Consider the following 18,974-nt stretch of genomic DNA (forward strand, 5'->3'; position numbering starts at 1 on the left):
AGAACTAAACAGAAATGTAAGTTCAAAAGGCATGAATGGGTCTGTGCTTTCATTTGACATCACACCAGGCTCAGCCCTCTCAGATTCTCATGACTCCAAGCAGAGCTTGATGCTAGTGATTTCTAGCTGCCTTTTTGGGGAGGATGGGATTAAAGAGGCTTCATAAGTATCATGAGGAGTCCTCCCCAAGTAAAAGGGATAGGTTAAAGCTGCAAAGTAGAGGTAGTGACAAGGTGAGATGAGAGCTGATATCTTTGGGTGTAGAGTAACATCACCACAAGGCATGCTATTGAAAAGCAGAGGGAGACTAAGTGGTAGAGGACCTTACAAGTGACTAGGAAAGATTATAGTGTGACAGATGTCTCCAATGATAGCTAATTTAAATGCCATTAGGTGCATTATATTTCATGTGTAGACAGTCTACAGTGTGATGGAAAGTGTTACAGTACGTTAGCATGAAAGTTTACATTTCAGTCAGAATAAATTGTCATCACTCCACTGGAAATGGCACTTTAACAACTTTACCTCAGCTGAAGTTCAGCCCTATTACTGTAGCATTCACTGTCTTTGGCAAAATATTGAAAGTAGATGCTAAAGCTAGTGGAATTTAAGCATGTTTCTGCTGACTCATTCCCCCAAAAGAGAAATTAGAACAAAGTTAATGAATGTTCAAGCATTATATAATATTTTTAGTTCATTATGTTGTTCTAAGCTTCCTTCTTTCTCTCCCTTCTCTCTCTCTCTCTTTTTTTTTTTTTTTCTTCCAAAACGGGTGATTTAAATAAATCATGTTTCCAGATTAACATTTTTATATTTGGTGTAATGCTGTCATTCTTCCAATGAAGTCTAGGAAAACAGCAGAACAAAGCCTGGAGTACGTTATTTTTAACTGATTTCCCCGTACTGTTAGTAAACAGTTTGATGCACAATGTCACTAGAAGCACTATTCTCTCGTCTTCCCCCATTTAATGAAAATCTGTGAAATAAACGCTATAAGGCAGTACTTCTGGCATGACAAATTCCAAGCCAATAAGTCTTGCAGTTGCCAAGATATAAGATCTGAAACTTGGCATTTGGCATTCAGAACTAGATAACCTTACTATAGTAACTACATTTACTGTATCTAAAAGAGGGATGAATAAATCAACAATAATTGAACTACTAAAAGTGTCTAATTTCCAGCATAGTGCTTCAAGCAACAACTGAAATTAAAAAACTCTTAAAACACAGCTACATACCCATACAATCGTGTCATGAATGCAGTGAAGCAAAGGTTAACAAAAAAGAATGAATATGCATTCTTTGCTAAAAGTAGCGCTCCTTGATCTACGCTACTGATGAACTGTATAAATGTCAGGTCCCATCTAAGTCCCACAGAGCTTTACATTCCCAGTAGCAAGAATTTTTTATTGTTCCTGTAACATTACTCAAAGCTACTCCTGGTGCATGTGGAATGCCGCCCCTATTTTGAACTCTGGCATTGTTTCTAAAATTAGCAATAGCATAAACCCGTGAACTATGGTTTGTATCCCCAGGGCTTGATCCAAAGCCCAGTGAAGGCAAATGGGAAAATTCCGCAAGGCTGCAGTTTTGTGTGGGCCAGGCCTAAAATATTACTTCTCTTGTCACTTTATACCATGATTGAGATTTTTTTACATTGTCCAAGTCAGATTTCCCTGAATATCCCATTTAAGGTAAATATAAGTTAACAATATTAAATTATTTCAACTGAACTTCTAGGAGATAGCTGCTCATATTAAAAAAATCCACCCATCTCTCCTCCCACTACTACTTGTTAGAATATATAAATAATTAAAATTAAAGAACTGGAAATATTCTGGAAAATAACCAGCACACTAAGTTAAATGGACTCATTGCTTTAGAGAATCAAGATAGTCTAATAGACAGAGCTTTTAATGTAACATATTTCCACTCTAACACACAGGAGAAAACCTACCACTGGGACACCATCTTCACAGAATCACACAGAATTTCTAGGTTGGAAGAGACCTCGAGATCATCGAGTCCAACCTCATACCCAATGCTAACAGTCCCCACTGAACCATATCCCTAAGCTCTACATCTAAACGTCTTTTAAAGACTTCCAGGGATGGTGACTCCACCACTTCCCTGGGCAGCCTGCTCCAGTGTCTAACAACCCTTTCAGTAAAGAAGTTCTTCCTAACATCTAAACTAAAACTCCCCTGGCGCAACTTTAGCCCATTCCCCCTCGTCCTGTCACCAGGCACGTGGGAGAACAGGCCAACCCCCACCTCGCTACAGCCCCCTTTAAGGTACCTGTAGAGAGCAATAAGGTCACCCCTGAGCCTCCTCTTCTCCAGGCTGAACAAGCCCAGCTCCTTCAGCCGCTCCTCGTAGGACTTGTTCTCCAGGCCCCTCACCAGCTTCGTCGCCCTTCTCTGGACCCACTCAAGCACCTTGATGTCCTTCTTGTAGCGAGGGGCTCAAAACTGAACACAGCACTCAAGGTGCGGCCTCACCAGAGCCGAGTACAGGGGGACGATCACCTCCCTAGCCCTGCTGGTCACACTGTTTCTGATACAAGCCAGGATGCCGTTGGCCTTCTTGACCACCTGAGCACACTGCTGGCTCATATTCAGCCGGCTGTCCACCATCACTCCCAGGTCCTTCTCTGCCTGGCAGCTCTCCAACCACTCATCTCCCAGCCTGTAGCTCTGCTTGGGGTTATTGCGCCCCAGGTGCAGGACCCGGCACTTGGCCTTGTTGAACTTCATGCAGTTGACCTCAGCCCATCGGTGCAGCCTATCCAGATCCTCCTGCAGAGCTTACTGAGGGTGCACTCAATGCCCTCGTCCAGATCATTGATGAAGATATTAAAGAGGACCGGCCCCAGCACCAAGCCCTGGGGGACGCCACTAGTGACTGGCCTCCAGCTGGACTTGACTCCATTTACCACAACTCTTTGGGCCCGGCTATCCAGCCAGTTTCTAACCCAACGAAGTGTGCGCCAGTCCAAGTCAAGAGCAGCCAGTTTCTTGAGGAGAATGCTGTGGGAGACGGTGTCAAAAGCCTTGCTGAAGTCAAGGTAGACCACATCCACAGCCTTTCCCTCGTCCACCCAGCGCGTCACTTTGTCATAGAAGGAGATCAGGTTCATCAAGCAGGATCTGCCTTCCATAAACCCATGCTGACTGGGCCTGATCGCCTGCTTGCCTTGCAAGTGCCGCATGGTGACTCTCAAGAGGATCTGCTCCATGAGCTTCCCTGGTACTGAGGTCAAACTGACAGGCCTGTAGTTTCCCGGGTCTGCCCTCCGGCCCTTCTTGTAGATGGGCATCACATTTGCTAGCCGCCAGTCAACTGGGACCTCCCCCGATAGCCAGGACTGCTGATAAATGATGGATAGGGGCTTGGCCAGCTCCTCTGCCAGTTCTCTCAGCACCCTTGGGTGGATCCCATCCGGCCCCATCGATTTGTGCACATCCAAGTGCCGTAGCAGGTCACCAACCAGTTCTTCGTGGATAGTGAGGGCCACATCCTGCTTCCCGTCCCCTTCCACCAGCTCAGGGTACTGGGTATCCAGAGAACAACCAGTATTGCCGCTAAAGACTGAGGCAAAGAAGGCATTGAGCACCTCCGCCTTTTCCTCATCTCTTGTAACTAAGTTTCCCCCCGCATCCAGTAAAGGATGGAGATTCTCCTTAGTCTTCCTTTTTGTGTTGATGTATTGCTGTATGTCACTTTGAAAACTCCCTCCCAGAATTAATTCAGACTTATTATTAGCATAGTATAATGCATTTAGCTGGGGTACTAACCAAAAATAATAGCCAATTTACCAATGAAATTAAGTGAATGTGCAGGCACATTCCTGTGGCCACAGCACAGCTGGCACTACATTTTGGGGCATATACAATCGCAATGAATTGCTGAAAGGCACTGATATATATTGGATGGAACCATTCCTTGGGCCACTGTTTGGATGGTCCTGCTATGATCTTAACTGGACTGCTCACTTTTTAGGAACTGAAAAAAAATATCAAGGAAGTGTGTTTCCATTGAAAGCTACTGCAAGATCATTTAGTTTCTGCTACCAACAATTGACCTCCCCTTGGAACCTCAAATCTGGAAATTCAGTATTTATTCATTTTCAGCCTTGAGGAAAAAATACAGGCATTATGGTGGCTAAAGCTTCCATTTATCATATTTTTCCTGAAAGCTGAAGAATAAGAGAGAGGCTACCACACTGGAAATACTGGTTCTTATAGCCGTCTCCAGGAAAAAAAAAATAAAATAAAATAAAGGCATTGTTTTCAAATGGCTCATGTACTTAAATATATGACCCATGTACAGACAAAGTATTTCTCCGTATGCCTTGTGCTTTGTCACATGATGAACTGGACTGAATATGTGTCTTTCACCCTTTTCCCTCTGCCATTTTGTAGGTCAAACCCAGTATCTAATACATGTAGACTCTGAAACCCTACAACTTATCAAACTATTATACTATAAGACCCCTGTACTAATTTTAACTGAAATTCAAGGCAAATGCAAAACAATAGTTACTTGGTATAAAATCATACACACATTGGTTAAGGGTGGCACTGTTTCCTCTACATACAGCAGGCTTCAAAGGGGACAGTAATTTTTGGATTAATGGGTACACAATGCAGAACATGTTACATAGTCAGTTTGTGAAATAGCTTGCCCTCTATTTCTGAGTAATTGTCAACAAATAGGAACTTTTCTGCTGTGTCCCCAGCTCTCTCCCCCTGTGATTGTTTAGACTGGAGGACTAACAGTCAGAGAAGGCAACTCTGCTCATTTGTGAGAAAGACTCAGCATTCAGTACAGCTGCAAAAATGAATTAGCTGAACATTTTGAATCCCATCAGTCAAACAGAACAGAATGTTTCTAGTCATCATCTCTCAGCAGAGACCTAACTCAAACACTGGGATAGATCTCAGTACCAATATGAGAAGCTTACAAGGACAAAGTACATCAAAGAACTACCTAGCCCATTTGAAAATAAGCTGAAGACAATGATTCACACCTTCATAACAATCAAGCATGACTATTGCAAATTCCCAGTTTGACAGACTTTCCCTTGAATCAAAAGGCAGACGTAGTTTATTCAGAATTTTGTAATACCTCCAAACCTGTCAGTTTAGGTCTGGTTCTGCAATCTTGCAATTTCCTCTGTTCTTTCATATTCACCTTTCAGATCTCTATACTGCCCCAATAGGATATCACCAGGAAGAGACCTATTGCATTCCACTGAAAGTAAGGACAAATTACTTGGGATGAAATCTTGGTCCTGCTAAGTCAGTGAGAAGGAGGATTTCATCACCTGTGCAGCACCCGGCAGGAATGCAAGACACAACAGCCCTGGCTGACTGACTGCTTGGTATTTTTGTTTTGCTGAATACTGCCAGCAGCTAGCAATGTGTATCACTGACAGGAGATGAGAAACATGCAGCGAATCATTATAGGACAAAGCAAACCAATAAAAAGCCACTAATAAAACTATAGGAAAACTCCAGCATCCTCACTCAATGACTTCAGCTTCTGTCATCTCACCATTCTGATGGTGACTCACACTTATTGCATCACCTCTGGGATAAGAAACAAGAGTGACCTGCAGTTAGAAGGCCCACACCTGCTCAAACTTTCTTGTGCCTCTTTTCAGCTCCTCTTTTCAGCTTACCATCATAGCTTGTTCTCATCCTTTGCAAAGTGTCTCCGTTTATACTGTAAGCCTGCAAGGGCAGAGACCCTCCTAGCTTACTGGGCTGTTTTGTCGCACATCACTGTATATTTAATAATAATTATGCCTCTGCAGAGGTATTTTATTCTGATAGATTCAGAGCTATCCCACCAGGATCTTCAGCTACTTATTCATTTTGCTACAGGCTACAACAGAAAGAGTTAGAGAATTTACTGAAATAACAAAGTTGTTTTACATACATATGGTCTATGCTTCTGTGCCACGGCAGTGACAGATAAAAAGCAGCAATCTATCATATTTTTTTCTCCACACTATACTTGATAGGATAGAAAGTGTGGTACCCATTTTGCTGCTAACGCACATGTGTAACTCCTTCTTATTTACTGTAGTGCCCTGAAGATGTGACAGTTAGCTACATAATGCACTTATTATTTTTATTCATTCTATTCATTAGAGATGACCATGTATTGTGCACTTATAGCTTTTATTTTCTCCACTAGTCATCAGTAATGTGATCTTTTCTAGCTCATGGAAACAGAATGTGTATTAAATGACAAACAACCACCACATCTCTCCTTACCCAATGCTGCACAGAGAGCTTGTCAAGTCTTCTACCTTCTTCTGAGCCTGAAGAAAGCAAAGAGCAATTAAGCTAGGCCAAGAAGTGATTTTGTGTTGAGCAGGAATCCAGGCTAAATGGTCTGAAATGTCTGTGATGGAGGAATTCCAGCAATACTCAATGAGAGCCACTTTGACTGCCCTTCTGGCAAAGGCTCCAACAACTTTGGGAACCCAGGTTGCTTGGCAACTGGAGATTTCAACATTCCTAGTTTTTAAGAAGAAAAGAAATTTCATGCGTGAAAGCCATATTCTGTCCTCATGACCAGCTTTCCACTGACTATTGCCATCTTCTTTCACTTTCACCAAATGGGAATTCATTAAGGGGGGGAGGAGGAGAGGGAAAAACAAGCATTTTGGCAGGAATTATAAAGCTGTTTTTCTGAAGAGGGCAAGGGCAAACTGTGACTTGTCTGTTCCAGACTTGAGGAGCATTTTCCTGCTCCTCCTGCTCCATTACATATAATCACATAGCAACCTCACAAGTCCCTTGCCAATATCTCTATGAAAACTTGATACTCTTAATGAAGTTGCTCAAGGACTGAGCCCATTCCTCCTTTCTAGTTGAGAACATTAATGCCAGTAGAAAAAAAAATCTCACTAGCAGCATCAGTAAGGGATTATTCACTCATCACTCTCAACTTCCTACTGAGAGATTTGTATCACCAGTTTCTCCTCTCCATTGCTCAGAATCCAGCTGTAAACTAGTAAAGTTCTACAGATGTGGAACCTGCAGGAGGAAGGGCAGCAGCTGCCAACTCATTTCACCATCCTGAGTAAATAAATAAAATTACTGTCAACCATAACTCCACTGAAGTAAATAGGTACTTGCAATACTAAATGTTTCTATCACCATAGTACCATCAAATTCAGGCAAAATCAACTGTGTGCATAGATACTAGAGGGCTTTGCAAAAGTACTCTGTAAAAGACATCTCTCAAAAGACTTATGTCTCCTTAGAACATATTTTTGGCAACACCAAATATCATGTAACCCATGAAAACAAGTTAGTTGTGGCTAGAAGGGGTCCCTAATGTTCTTAACCTGTTGAATGTTATGGCTAAAAATATTTAAGCAGGTTATATGATAGGAGGAATCAAAGACAGAATTTATTGCATATAAATACAGGCACACAGCTATCTCTCTGACACTGCTGGGACACAAGGGCAAACATGTTTTTGATTGCTTAATCTACTGGTCACTTCTGGGATCTATAAACTCCCTGTTACATTTGAATGTCCAAATCTATGTTGTTCTGCCACCTAAATTACTTGATTTTGGACAGACAGGTAGCAGACTTTAGATATCTGCACCTTTTTTTTTTTTTACATTTGTTTCCAGTTTGGTCACCTCTGTCTCCACATCTGTATTATCAAGAGATACACCTTATTTCTCATTCACCCTTCACTTACACCAGTTTACCATAATGCATTGGTGCAGGGATATAGTTCTTCATTTATACCAGTCTACAAAGAAACACAGTCTCTCTGAATGTATGCAGTTCATGAGACTTTGTCCATTTATGAACTGTACTGAATGAAACAAAAAGAGGAACAGACAGCTTCAGAAAAATGCAGGGAACAGGGAAGACACCATAGCTATATTTAATGATTTGTCCATATAAGTAGAAATCTCCAGAAAATAAACATTTACTGCAACAGAAAAATCCCCCACAAGGCTTAAGACTAAAGCAAAAACTCCACAGAAATATGTACCAGTCTGATACAAAACTCAGACTGCAAAGTTGTAAAGACATGCACCAGTGTAAGCACTAATCTAACACCTGAATAAATGGAAAAAAAAAAAAAAAAAAAAAAACATGACCTATGTCCTGCTGTGACTTGCTTGCAAAACTAAACTTCCATGGAGAGTACAGAATCAAGACTGATGCAGGTGACACTCCATGCTCATATAGCCAAAGCTTAAGTGTTTTAGGAAGGGCATATCAAGTATTTGAGGGTAATCAAATAAAATAGTGGAGTTTCCAATTTCTCTTAACATGTGACACTTGGCTTACCTTTAAATCTCCTTCTTAAAAAACAGAAACAAACAAACAAACAAAAATGCTTCAAAATGGAGAAGAAACAGTGAAATAGTGTTCTCAGAATTTACTGAGAAACTCTTCCTTATTTTTTTTTAATTTTTAAATTTTTAAATTTGCTTTTTAAAGCAAGCAATAAAGAGACAGTCCTTTTTTTTTTTTCAAAAAAAAGTTGAATGCCCACTCTTAGTGACAATATTTTCTACATAGTACAAGAAGGAGATTGTACTAGTACAGCTATAAAAAAATGGTAAATTTTGACCTTTGATTTTAGCTAAATGTTACATATTTGAATAAAAGGCAGCATAGGCAGACACACAATTCTCTTCTATATTTTAACAAAATCTTTAGAAGACTTCAAGGGTGAATCCAGGGAAACTTTGTAAACAGGCGCCACTAATTTTGAACAAATTTTAAACACCCACACAAGGATTTTCCAATGTCTAATTCATCATTCTCCTTGCTCAGTGTAAATTCAATCTGTTCTGTTTGTATGACATAAACAACAAGCAGTTTCACAGGAATGAGGCAAACCATATGTGAAGGTGTTTTAGAAAGCACAACAGGGAATACACCAAGCAAAGAAGCATCTGCATTTATTTCAATGTCAAATCGCATGTGTGTTATAAAGAAGAATTTTATTGTTTTTATTAAAAACAACTTTACTATATTGTGCTGCTTACAGTTAACTCTTCCTGCCCCTCAGTATGATTAGTGATTTCATTAAAAAAAAAAAAAAAAAAAAAAAGAGCAGGTAAAACCAGGGCTACAGGTGCAGCGTTGCAAAGGTCTCATCTACCCTATCACCTTGTCTGGGCTGCTGTGTGCTGCCAAGAGCCTGTTTCTTCTCCCCTTCCTACCCTTCTCAGACCAAGTCTGCTCCTGATGGCTACAAGTCAGAACCAAAGCCTGACCCAAGCCCAAGGATTTTAGAGGTGTGAGTATGTAAATCTACATGTAGGTAGGATTTATTTCTTACTGATGCTTGTGTGCAGTGTGACAACATCTTATCTCCTGTCTCAAGATGCTCTCTGATCTTCCTTTGGAAATGCACCATCCAGCCTACCCCTGAGCTACCTGGGGCAATACACCACTCTGCCTCATGAATGATGGTGTCCTGCAATAAATTGTATTTACAGAAGCTGGCCAAAATCAGCTTAACACGTTTGGAGCTCAGGAGAAAACATTTCAAAGCAGCATTTAGCCTCGATATGAGCTACAGGCATGTTGTTAAAAAGCTAATTACATGGAGACAAAGGATGATTGTTACTTTTATATTACTGTGTGATATTAACCCTTAAGAGTTCACGTTTGACGATAAGTTGGTGGTAATTGAAACTACTAGTTCATTATTTGTATTTGAAGTCAAACTTTATTCCTAGAGTCATAAAAATCATTTATGACATTATTTGGGGTTATTGAAACAGATAAAACTTCTTGCAATCTGGGATGTTTTCTCTAACTCCAATACAACTGCATATAAAAAGCAGTTTTAAAATGTGGAAGTGCTGAAATTATTTCTTACTTCTGTACTTATTATCTCCTTTCAGAAAATCTGCCTTTATAGTGACAAAAAGCTGTGAAGAACAGTTTTCATCAAATTCTGCTTATTTCAGGGGACTGAAGAACAAAGATAGGAAAAAAAAAAAAACACCACCACCACCACCAACAACAACAACAAAACTTCTGACAGCAGGTTTTGGGCTGCAAGGATTGAAATTTGTCCAAACATTTTCTCTCTCAAGGTTATAGATTTCATCTGTTTTAGACAATAGCCACTACAGATATCCACATTCTGCTACAGGTTGCATGGGCTCTTGTTTCTAGAAAGGCAAACTGCTGAGAGAAAGGAGGTTCAGCAAAGCCATGGTATGAGGACAGGTCCTGGAGTCAGCTCTCCAGCAGTACCTACAAAGCCTCCTTTTGCTGATCACATTAACTGTGCACACCTCCTTTTAATATACGACCACACTCATCTGTTGTCTTAACCTGCTCTCTTTCTTCATAAGTTTTGGACTCATCTCCCCCTCCACTAGCTGGGTCTAAGAAAAAGACAATTGCTTTCAGCAAGGATGCACATGGGTGCAGTAGAAGAGCCACTTGAGCAGCCTGAAAGATCAAAGCTGAAGGCTAGAGGTTTCTGGAGCCAGAATTATCATCTTTTTATTACATACATGTGTGATGCCCGCTATAAGAAGGGTTGGCCTATGGATGTGAGACACCACTGTCAAACTAATCTGAATGGAAAATGACAAGGATGCTAGAGCAATGAAAAAAAATAATCACAGTTATCAAAAAAGCTATTTTTGATCACAAAACTAAATTTTGCTTCTGCTCTGCAATCTCCCCCTTGGCAAGCTCTACAAGAAAAGAGATGATGAGAGAGAGGAAAGGAGAGAGAAATAAATACAGGGAGAGTCAGGGGGAGAGAAGGAAAGAGAGACTGTGGGTGCATACTTTTAACTTGTCACAGTACAACACTAGCTTTTAATTAATACTGTGTATGTACAACTTTGAAGACTGTTGGTTGTGCAGTATTTTATGATAAATACATTTTATGGGATTTTGTTTCTAAAGAGGATTTTGTAAAATAACCTGCCCCAATAAATGATTTACCAGCTGCAGTAAAAGATCAAGGAAATTGCTCAGATTGCATCTTGGAGCATCTGAAACTCTGAAGTTTATGGACATCTAAGCTGCCCCCAGATCTAAAGTCCTCTTAAAAAATTTTGTAGTAGCTAATTATCTTGCATTGCATTTTTTAAAAGGCAGCAATCCTAGCAGAGAGGAAGGTCTGGAAACAGACAAAGAGGATTTGACGCCCTTTGATGGAGAAAGTAGGAGACAAGGAAAGGAGAAAAGATGGACAGAAGTGAATAACAACTGAAACCTCATACTGACATGTTAGCAAATGCAATTAACAACTTGTATGGGATCTGATACTCTTTCAATTACAGACAGAAACTGAATTAATTCTCAGTGAAAAAAAAAAAAGAAAAAAAGAAAGAAAAAAAGAAAAAAAAGTAAAAAAAAAAAAAAGGACGATTAAAGATGTATTCTTTATATGGCATGTTACGGACAATATCTATATTACTTTACCAAGAATGGAATGATTTGTTTTCCCATTCTTTTTCTTTTGCTTTCTGATAAAGACGACATTTTACCACTTGTGTAGCAGAAAGCAAAGAAATGCTCTCTAAATTCTGTTTTGTTCTAAGCTCATGGGACCTTCACATAATAAACAAAAAAGTAAAAAAAGCAAACAGTGATGCTTATTTCAAACAGGATGACAAAGGCTGTAAATAGAATGGCATATTGAAATAATAAAATACTATCCTCAGCTGTTTTCACTGAAGGACAGAAAGCACAGTCACTGGGAAGCATGCTTGGTAGCCTTTGTTTCGTACTGGGAATATATGGTTTGCACCCTGTAACTCATGGTGCTCAAATATAGCTCTGGTCCCCTTAATGGAACCACAGTAAAGCCAGCGTCCACACTGGCACAGGGATCCAAAAATCAACCAGGTTTCCTCAGAAATGACAAGCAGAGGAAATGGAAAAGCAAAAGGAGGAGAGAACCATCATTTTGTTTTGGGTTCCATATAAGACTGTGAGGTAAATGCCAGCTGAGATCCCATGCCTGTGAGGTGAATGCCAGCTGAGGTCCCATATAATGGCTGTTACTGCTGGAGCACCTTACAGGGTGCAAACCATATATTCCTGCCACCACAGAGACCATGAGCTTGAAAAGCCTGGAGCTGGGCTGCTGAAGGGACAGTGACCAGAAACTAATATGTGCTCCAGGAGTTCTTTGCTGCTAAGGAAGAGTGAATTTGGGCCCCATTTCCCAACACTTTCAAGCTGAATGACTTTGGAAAGAAAGATTGATGCTGTCCAGTTACTGACTTTAAATATTAAATGGATTGCTGTAACTCTAAAAGACGCACAAGAGAAACACTGACACATAAAACGAGCACCTTGAGATGGAAATCATTGATGATAATATGGGTAATATAATTTGAAAACTGAGACAGGTAAATAAAACAGTGGGAGCAGGCAAAGATATTTAGATGAACACTGCTACTCTAAAATCTTCTTAAATCATGGCCAGGATGCAGGAGTTTTTAATAGTCCAAAATAATATTGATTAGTTCAGCAAAATCATGTCAGTCTTTTTTATTATGTGCTTTTTCCACTTGATTGTTGCATCATGCAATGCTCAGTGCTGATCATCTCTAGGGATTAGTTCAGGTTTGTATAGTAAAAATATACCTTGTTTCTGTAGTGTCTTCACCTGATTTCCTGCCAAACTTTAAAAGCATGAATTGAACATGGCAAATGAGAGCAGGGAATGACAGGCTATTATCCAGACTAGCAATATTGGAGGCTGCTTGGTTTGCAGTTAATCCTGCTTTCCAATGGTTTGATAGGGAAGTCATTTGAACCCAAATTTTTGGAGACATCCTCCCTATCCTGATGTTCATTTTCTGGATGCTTTGAGACTTTGGAGATGATTTGCAGGTGGAAGAGATATACAAAATGGCTGTGTTAAGAACTTTCAAAACACAATTTGAACTTTTAAATCACAATACAGTTATATGAAAGGTTGTTATTTCATTTCACAAAGGATTGGGTCTTCATTGTTTTCTACTAATTATAAATAACTGTCCAACTTTTGCAATTACCTTGAAGATGAAATCCCAGGAAAAACAATTATAAGTAAAAGAAAAGATTTCATTTTAATTAGGTCTTTTAATTTCATTTTAAATTATCTTTTCATTTTATGTCATTACCCATATCTGTATTTTATAATAGAGAAAACTAATATTTAAAGTAACATCCAAGAATAATAGTGTATTGTTACTAAAACACAGAACTGAGATTTTGCTATAAATCTTCCATTTCCATTCCTTTTTTTTTTTTTTTTTTTTTTTTTGACAAAACTCACAGTTTCTAAAAGCAATACTAGAATTTTAAAATTGCATTATCAGGTATAAATTGTTTCCATTTTTTTTTCTGATCATCCTCAGTCATACAAGATAATAAGGAGTAAAATACAAACAAACAAACAAAAAACATTGGTTGCTTATAAATGCAAGAAATATCTTACCTCATATCCCTATCTATGAAGGGGAAATAATACCCTTTTTTCACTTTACAATGATTTTGTGAATGAAAATGAAATATTGGTTGTAAAGTTTTATTGGGAAGAAATGTACAATGAAATCAGTAATCTTGTATTCCAGGCAAGGTATACATGTTGTAAATAAGGCCAGGAGCTACTGTGAGCAAACAGCAGAAAATAAAATACTTAATATTTACCTGAACAAGTAGCACACATACAGAAAAATGATCTCTATGGAAAAATAGCCTATGATGTCATAATCATAATAGGCATGCAGAAAGGTGACAATCTGACATTGCTTAAGTAATTGTCAAACTTTACGTATTGGATTTGCGGCTTAATAACTTTCATCTGAATGTAGATACGTCTGTAATACAAGAATAACAAAGCATGCTTCTGAGTTGTGAAGTTATTTGGTGATGAGATTACTTACCATAGAGAAAAAGTATATTTCTCTAACTCCTCCAAGTAAAAGTTGATCTCTGAAGATGCTTTACCTTCTTCCAGGCTTGTATTGTTTACAGGACCATATTTTTCTTGATAATATTGTTCAGGTGGGTTATTCCAGTTGATCTTTAAATGAAAAGAAAAAAAATAAAAAAGTATAGTAGTGTGATTAGCTGGGCACAGCTAGCAAAGAGCTGCCAATTTCACCCTGTTTTGAATTTCCATCTCTGTCTTACTTCTCACTCTGCAAGAAAATTGTAAAAAGCAGTGGCAAATATGGCTCAACATGCTTAAGAATATAATTCAATGGATTGATTTGTTATTATACGTTGGTGGTTTGAGAAATCCTCTTAACTCATGTTGACACCAGAAGTCATCTAGCCTTCCTCTACCTTCTCATTTCACTGCACTTTATCAGCCTAAAAATTGGACATCCATACAGAATCCACACAGCATATGGAGGGAGCTGATCTAGGAAGGGAATTAACACTATTTGGCCTCTTTCTTTTTAAACTGGGTTAGCTCTCAGCTGGATCCACTCTGATCCAGGCCACTCTGCTCTGGTGCCAGAACAAAGGAGGAGATGGGATAGTACTGCATGTTTCAGTGCAACACCAAGTATAGATTCATAATCTGTGCTTATCACTGGAATAAAATTCTTATTATTATTCAGGCCCAATTCAGCACTAGTGTCACCTTTCTCTTGAGTGATTGCAAGTTTCTTGTGTGCTTGGCATTAATTGACCCTTCTTAGAGGACTGGACATCACTTCCACTAAGAGACGCCATTACTAAACAGATTTCCTCAGGGGACTTAACAAAGCTATCTATTAATACATTTCTAACCACAATAGCAAACTCTGTGAAGGGTTTTCTAGGTGTTTGATGCCTTCAAGGTTAAGAGTAGATGACTATCTGGAAACTACTGTAGTTCACTTGAAGACATTACTGATCTTACTGAATAAGTGGTTAAAATTTTCTAAACTTTCCTTGAAGACAACCTAAATGATTTAAGGATGCTTCTGGCCTTCGTGTTTATGCAAATTGTAATGAAAAAGAATATCCAAATTTGCTCTCTTGATCTCAAAAATCTCAAAGTTTCCAAGGAACAAGCTTTCCAAGCTTTAGCTTTAGATGTAGTTACATCACTGTATACTTCACTAATTATGAAAACTACAAAGATTTATTTTTTCCTTTTTCACTCAGTCAACTATTTTGCTCTAAAAGGCAAATTTATATTCTGAAGCTTGGATTACCTAGACTGCAGCTACATTTTGTATTTTAATTTAGGGCTCATGGACGTAACAGACAGAGGTTCATATCCATGCCTACATAATGCTGAACATTGTTATTGGTAAACATGATACAAGCATTATATATTCAGCAGCTATTGGAAAAGCTGCCACAAGCAATGGGATATATTGTCAAAAAGTGATTCTATGTAAATATGAAGAGTTAAGGCAGACTAGAAAAGGGTAGCACACTCAAAGTTTTTTTTAAATACTAATGCCAAGCAGCTACAGATAGTATTGCACTTTACTACATGACTGGCCTAATTCCCTAGAAAAAGTCACAGCTACATAGTTGGTTGTAGTGTGTAAAGTATCTTACATTGACATGGTCTCCATGAAACTAGTTCCTGTGCAAAATACATATAAAAATATTATTTAAAACATAAACCCTAAAAGCATTGAAAAGCATTATGAGTGAATTTCTTTGAGACTATGTTTGGTCTTGTCTGAAGTACAAAAGCAGGAGCTTGCTCATATGCATGAGGATGGGACTATGGCAACAGAATATATTTTACTTCTCATGGAAGTTACTGGCCTTCTGTGTCCTTCATAGAAAACATGATACATGCAACTGTGTGTATTCCAATTGCAACAAAAAATAACTTGTCGCTAATGCCCATTGCTCAGGAGATACTCAGTGGGAGATTATGTATTTCTGTAGCATAGGTGATTGGAGGTCTGAAGGGTTATGATTGTTTTCACTGTTGTAATCTACTTTTCCCAAAATGGTTAGGTGAGACCCAAAATTCTGTTTGTGTTTATATATATATATATATATATATATATATATATACATACATACATATATATTTTTTCAGAAGGAAAAGTGGTAGTCGAGTTGAATAATCCACTACATGAACTGCTGTCTTCCCCCTGTTTATGCTAGTTCTGAATTGTGTCCAATTTACGATTGTTGAGTAAAATTATTTTAGAAGACATTTTCAATTCAGAGTTACAAGTAGGCCTAAATGACATAGTTCAGATTGTCTAAATCTTGAATGTGCTAAAACAGGGATCTCTGAACATTAGGGTTCACTCATCCTATTAAAAAAGAGGGGCTCTTACAACCTTTGAAATGAGATTTCACATGCTCACGTTTCTTTTGTGCAGAACTTTTCTTGTAAGACTCTCAGTTCAGAAATCTATTTAAACATGTCAATAACTGTAAGCTAGTGAGTCATTTCACTAAATCCAAAGGGGCTAGACAGTATTGAATTACCCTTGAGCTTATGCACCTTGCTAAAATCAGGTCACTTTAATGTGGCTTTGAGAGCTAGCCACATCTGAGGATCCTTTAAGAGTGTGGCATTTTGTTCAAAGGCAATGTGCTATTATGGGATTGTAGGAAATGACTTTCATTCTACCACTCCCATGGGTTGGGTTGCTTTGCCCATTACACCCACTTCATTGGTCTTTAGATTGGTCTTCCTATAGATATAAGACTACACACAGATCAGTCTGCAGTTAAACTCATTTATAACTCTGATTTCTCTAAGTTACTTCCCTAAAGAAATAAGTCACTTGAAAACATAGTCATTTAAAATGCAGGAATTTCCCATTGCCCAGTTTGGTTTTGTTCATGGATATTTATATGCAAATCATCACCAAGTATGGAAAAACACTAATAAGTAAAAGTTGCAATAATAATTCCCATCTACTAGGTATTCATACCATGGTACATGTACAGGTATATGCAGATAGTACATGTATACAAGTTCAAGAGTACTCTGAGTACTGTTTAACCATGATGATGTTTTTCCATTGGCAATTAAAAGCATTAAAAATGTTTCAGAGTAGACTAGAACAGGGTGAGATGAATTGCCAGAACTGTTAATTCGAATATTCACATTTGCAATCACAGTTCATGCAGAGCTAAAGGGTAGCAACACTTAAAGACAAAACTGGCATCTTTGCTTAGAAAATATCTGACTTAATCAGCTTATGCAGGTAGAAGTAATGGACAAATTTTCAGGAACACGTTTTCTTTCTGTCTTAGTTCTCAGTATTTATGTGGTATAACTCCCCCAGGAGGTGTTGTCACAATACATATGTGATTTCATGGTACCTTGTATTGACAAAATATTTGTTCACAAATTAATTATGTCCTTGACCAATTTACAAGGAATACGAATACTAAAAAGAACCTGATGATGGTTCTTCTGCACAAGGAAATGAGGACTTGAAGTTTATATATACATAGGAAATCTATGTTGCATTTAAATATCACTGAAATCATATCACCTTGCAGTGCAGCCTCGATCAAGCTGTTATTATTATTGCCTGATTATTGGATGGTCTTTCCTACTCCTCTTTGGAAATTTTTTTGTTCGTTTGTTTTGTTTTGTTTTGTTTTGTTTTGTTTTGTTTTGGCTGAGACAGACACAGGAGACAGAAATACTGCTGGCCACGTAAAACCTTATGGTAGCTGTAATCAAATCCACAGTGTTAAAGAAACCCAGCAACAACAACACCCCCAACTTATTCCTAAATGGCACAGGTGGAAGCTCCAATGGTTTCACCATGCACTTGCAGGGTGATGGTGATGCTCAGACTAAAGCCAGTACCTTGTGCCGTATTCCTTGTTCTTCTTTCAGCTGAAAGATACCACAGTGATCATCTGTATAGCCAGAGCAATCCTGGTAAAAATCATTCTCTGTAATAGAAAAGGTGCATTTTTATATTGGTACATAAGATAAAACTCTGAAAAGGAAGGAACTGGGTTTTGTTCCCTCCTCCACCACAGTCCTGCATGACTCCAGGCAGGTCATTTTTCCCCATTTGTGCTAGTTGTAAGTAGGTTGTTTGTTTTTTCCTACCTTCCAGAAGCATTAGGCTGATGCAAGGAAGACTTCAGATACTGTGGTGCAGGAAATAATGACTGTATAAATACCATGGAGAAAGAATAAGTAGGAAAAAAAATAGACTCAAGAAGAACAGTGAAAGATATTTTAAACACTCTGGAATATGTTCATCTGAAAAGAGAAGAAAGTTTGTTTTCTTGCATGGCCATGATTGTGGATCGAGAATGTCACCAAATGAGGCATGGGGATCTGAAGTATTAATGTTTTCTAAGCAACGTTTACTTAGTTAGTGAGTCCGTCAAAATACGGAAAAGCAGTGATCTGCAGCATGAACACAAATGTACTCTCACATAATGGCAAGCAATGGTGAGGAGGAAATAAATATCTGCATTGTATTTCTTAATCTATGGCACACAGAAGATAAGCCAAAAATATACTTAATGATTACTTTTTTTTTTTTCCCAGTTGGTTCCAATTCCCCCTAAATAAAAGACAGTCAAATGTCCTTAAAAACATAATTGCCTTTAGCTATTATAGCTGTAGATATACGTTATAAAAATATGGTACAGTTTGTTTGTAGATCTATGGATATACAGGTATATATATGCTGAGCACTCATCGGGGATTTACAGGTGGGGTGAAAGAAGAAGTCTACTGAAATCAGTGAAGTTACACGAATTAGTTACTGGGTTTTGTCACGCTTCTGCACATATGTGGCACAAATAGTTTGAATCCTTTCCACATATTCCATGCATGTGATACATATACAAACCCACAGACACATACTAAAATATAAGCATACCTTTGAAAAGATGGTTACTGTGGTTTTCTTTGTTGTGCAATTTATTTATTTTTTTGTTTGTAACTGAAATAATTCCCAAATAGCCTTGCTGAAATAATGAAAACTTTGACAACGTTTTTGCAGGCAAATGAACAAAGCAATA

At 38.4% G+C, this 18,974-nt stretch overlaps 1 protein-coding gene across 3 annotated transcripts in view; it reads right to left on the reverse strand.

Moving 5' to 3' along the window:
• LOC110352209 (uncharacterized) overlaps positions 1–18,974 on the reverse strand; it is a 218,199-nt gene that overhangs the window by 75,725 nt on the left and 123,500 nt on the right. For all 3 annotated transcript variants that reach the window (XM_072033095.1, XM_072033096.1, XM_072033097.1), the window contains 2 exons: positions 17,794–17,882; positions 13,925–14,064 (listed from right to left, as the gene is read on the reverse strand). In XM_072033095.1, coding sequence (XP_071889196.1) covers positions 13,925–14,064; positions 17,794–17,882 — 229 coding nt within the window. The remainder of the gene's footprint in view (positions 1–13,924; positions 14,065–17,793; positions 17,883–18,974) is intronic.

The sequence above is a fragment of the Anas platyrhynchos genome, chromosome 2, assembly GCF_047663525.1.
Source record: "Anas platyrhynchos isolate ZD024472 breed Pekin duck chromosome 2, IASCAAS_PekinDuck_T2T, whole genome shotgun sequence".
Lineage (NCBI taxonomy): Eukaryota > Metazoa > Chordata > Aves > Anseriformes > Anatidae > Anas > Anas platyrhynchos.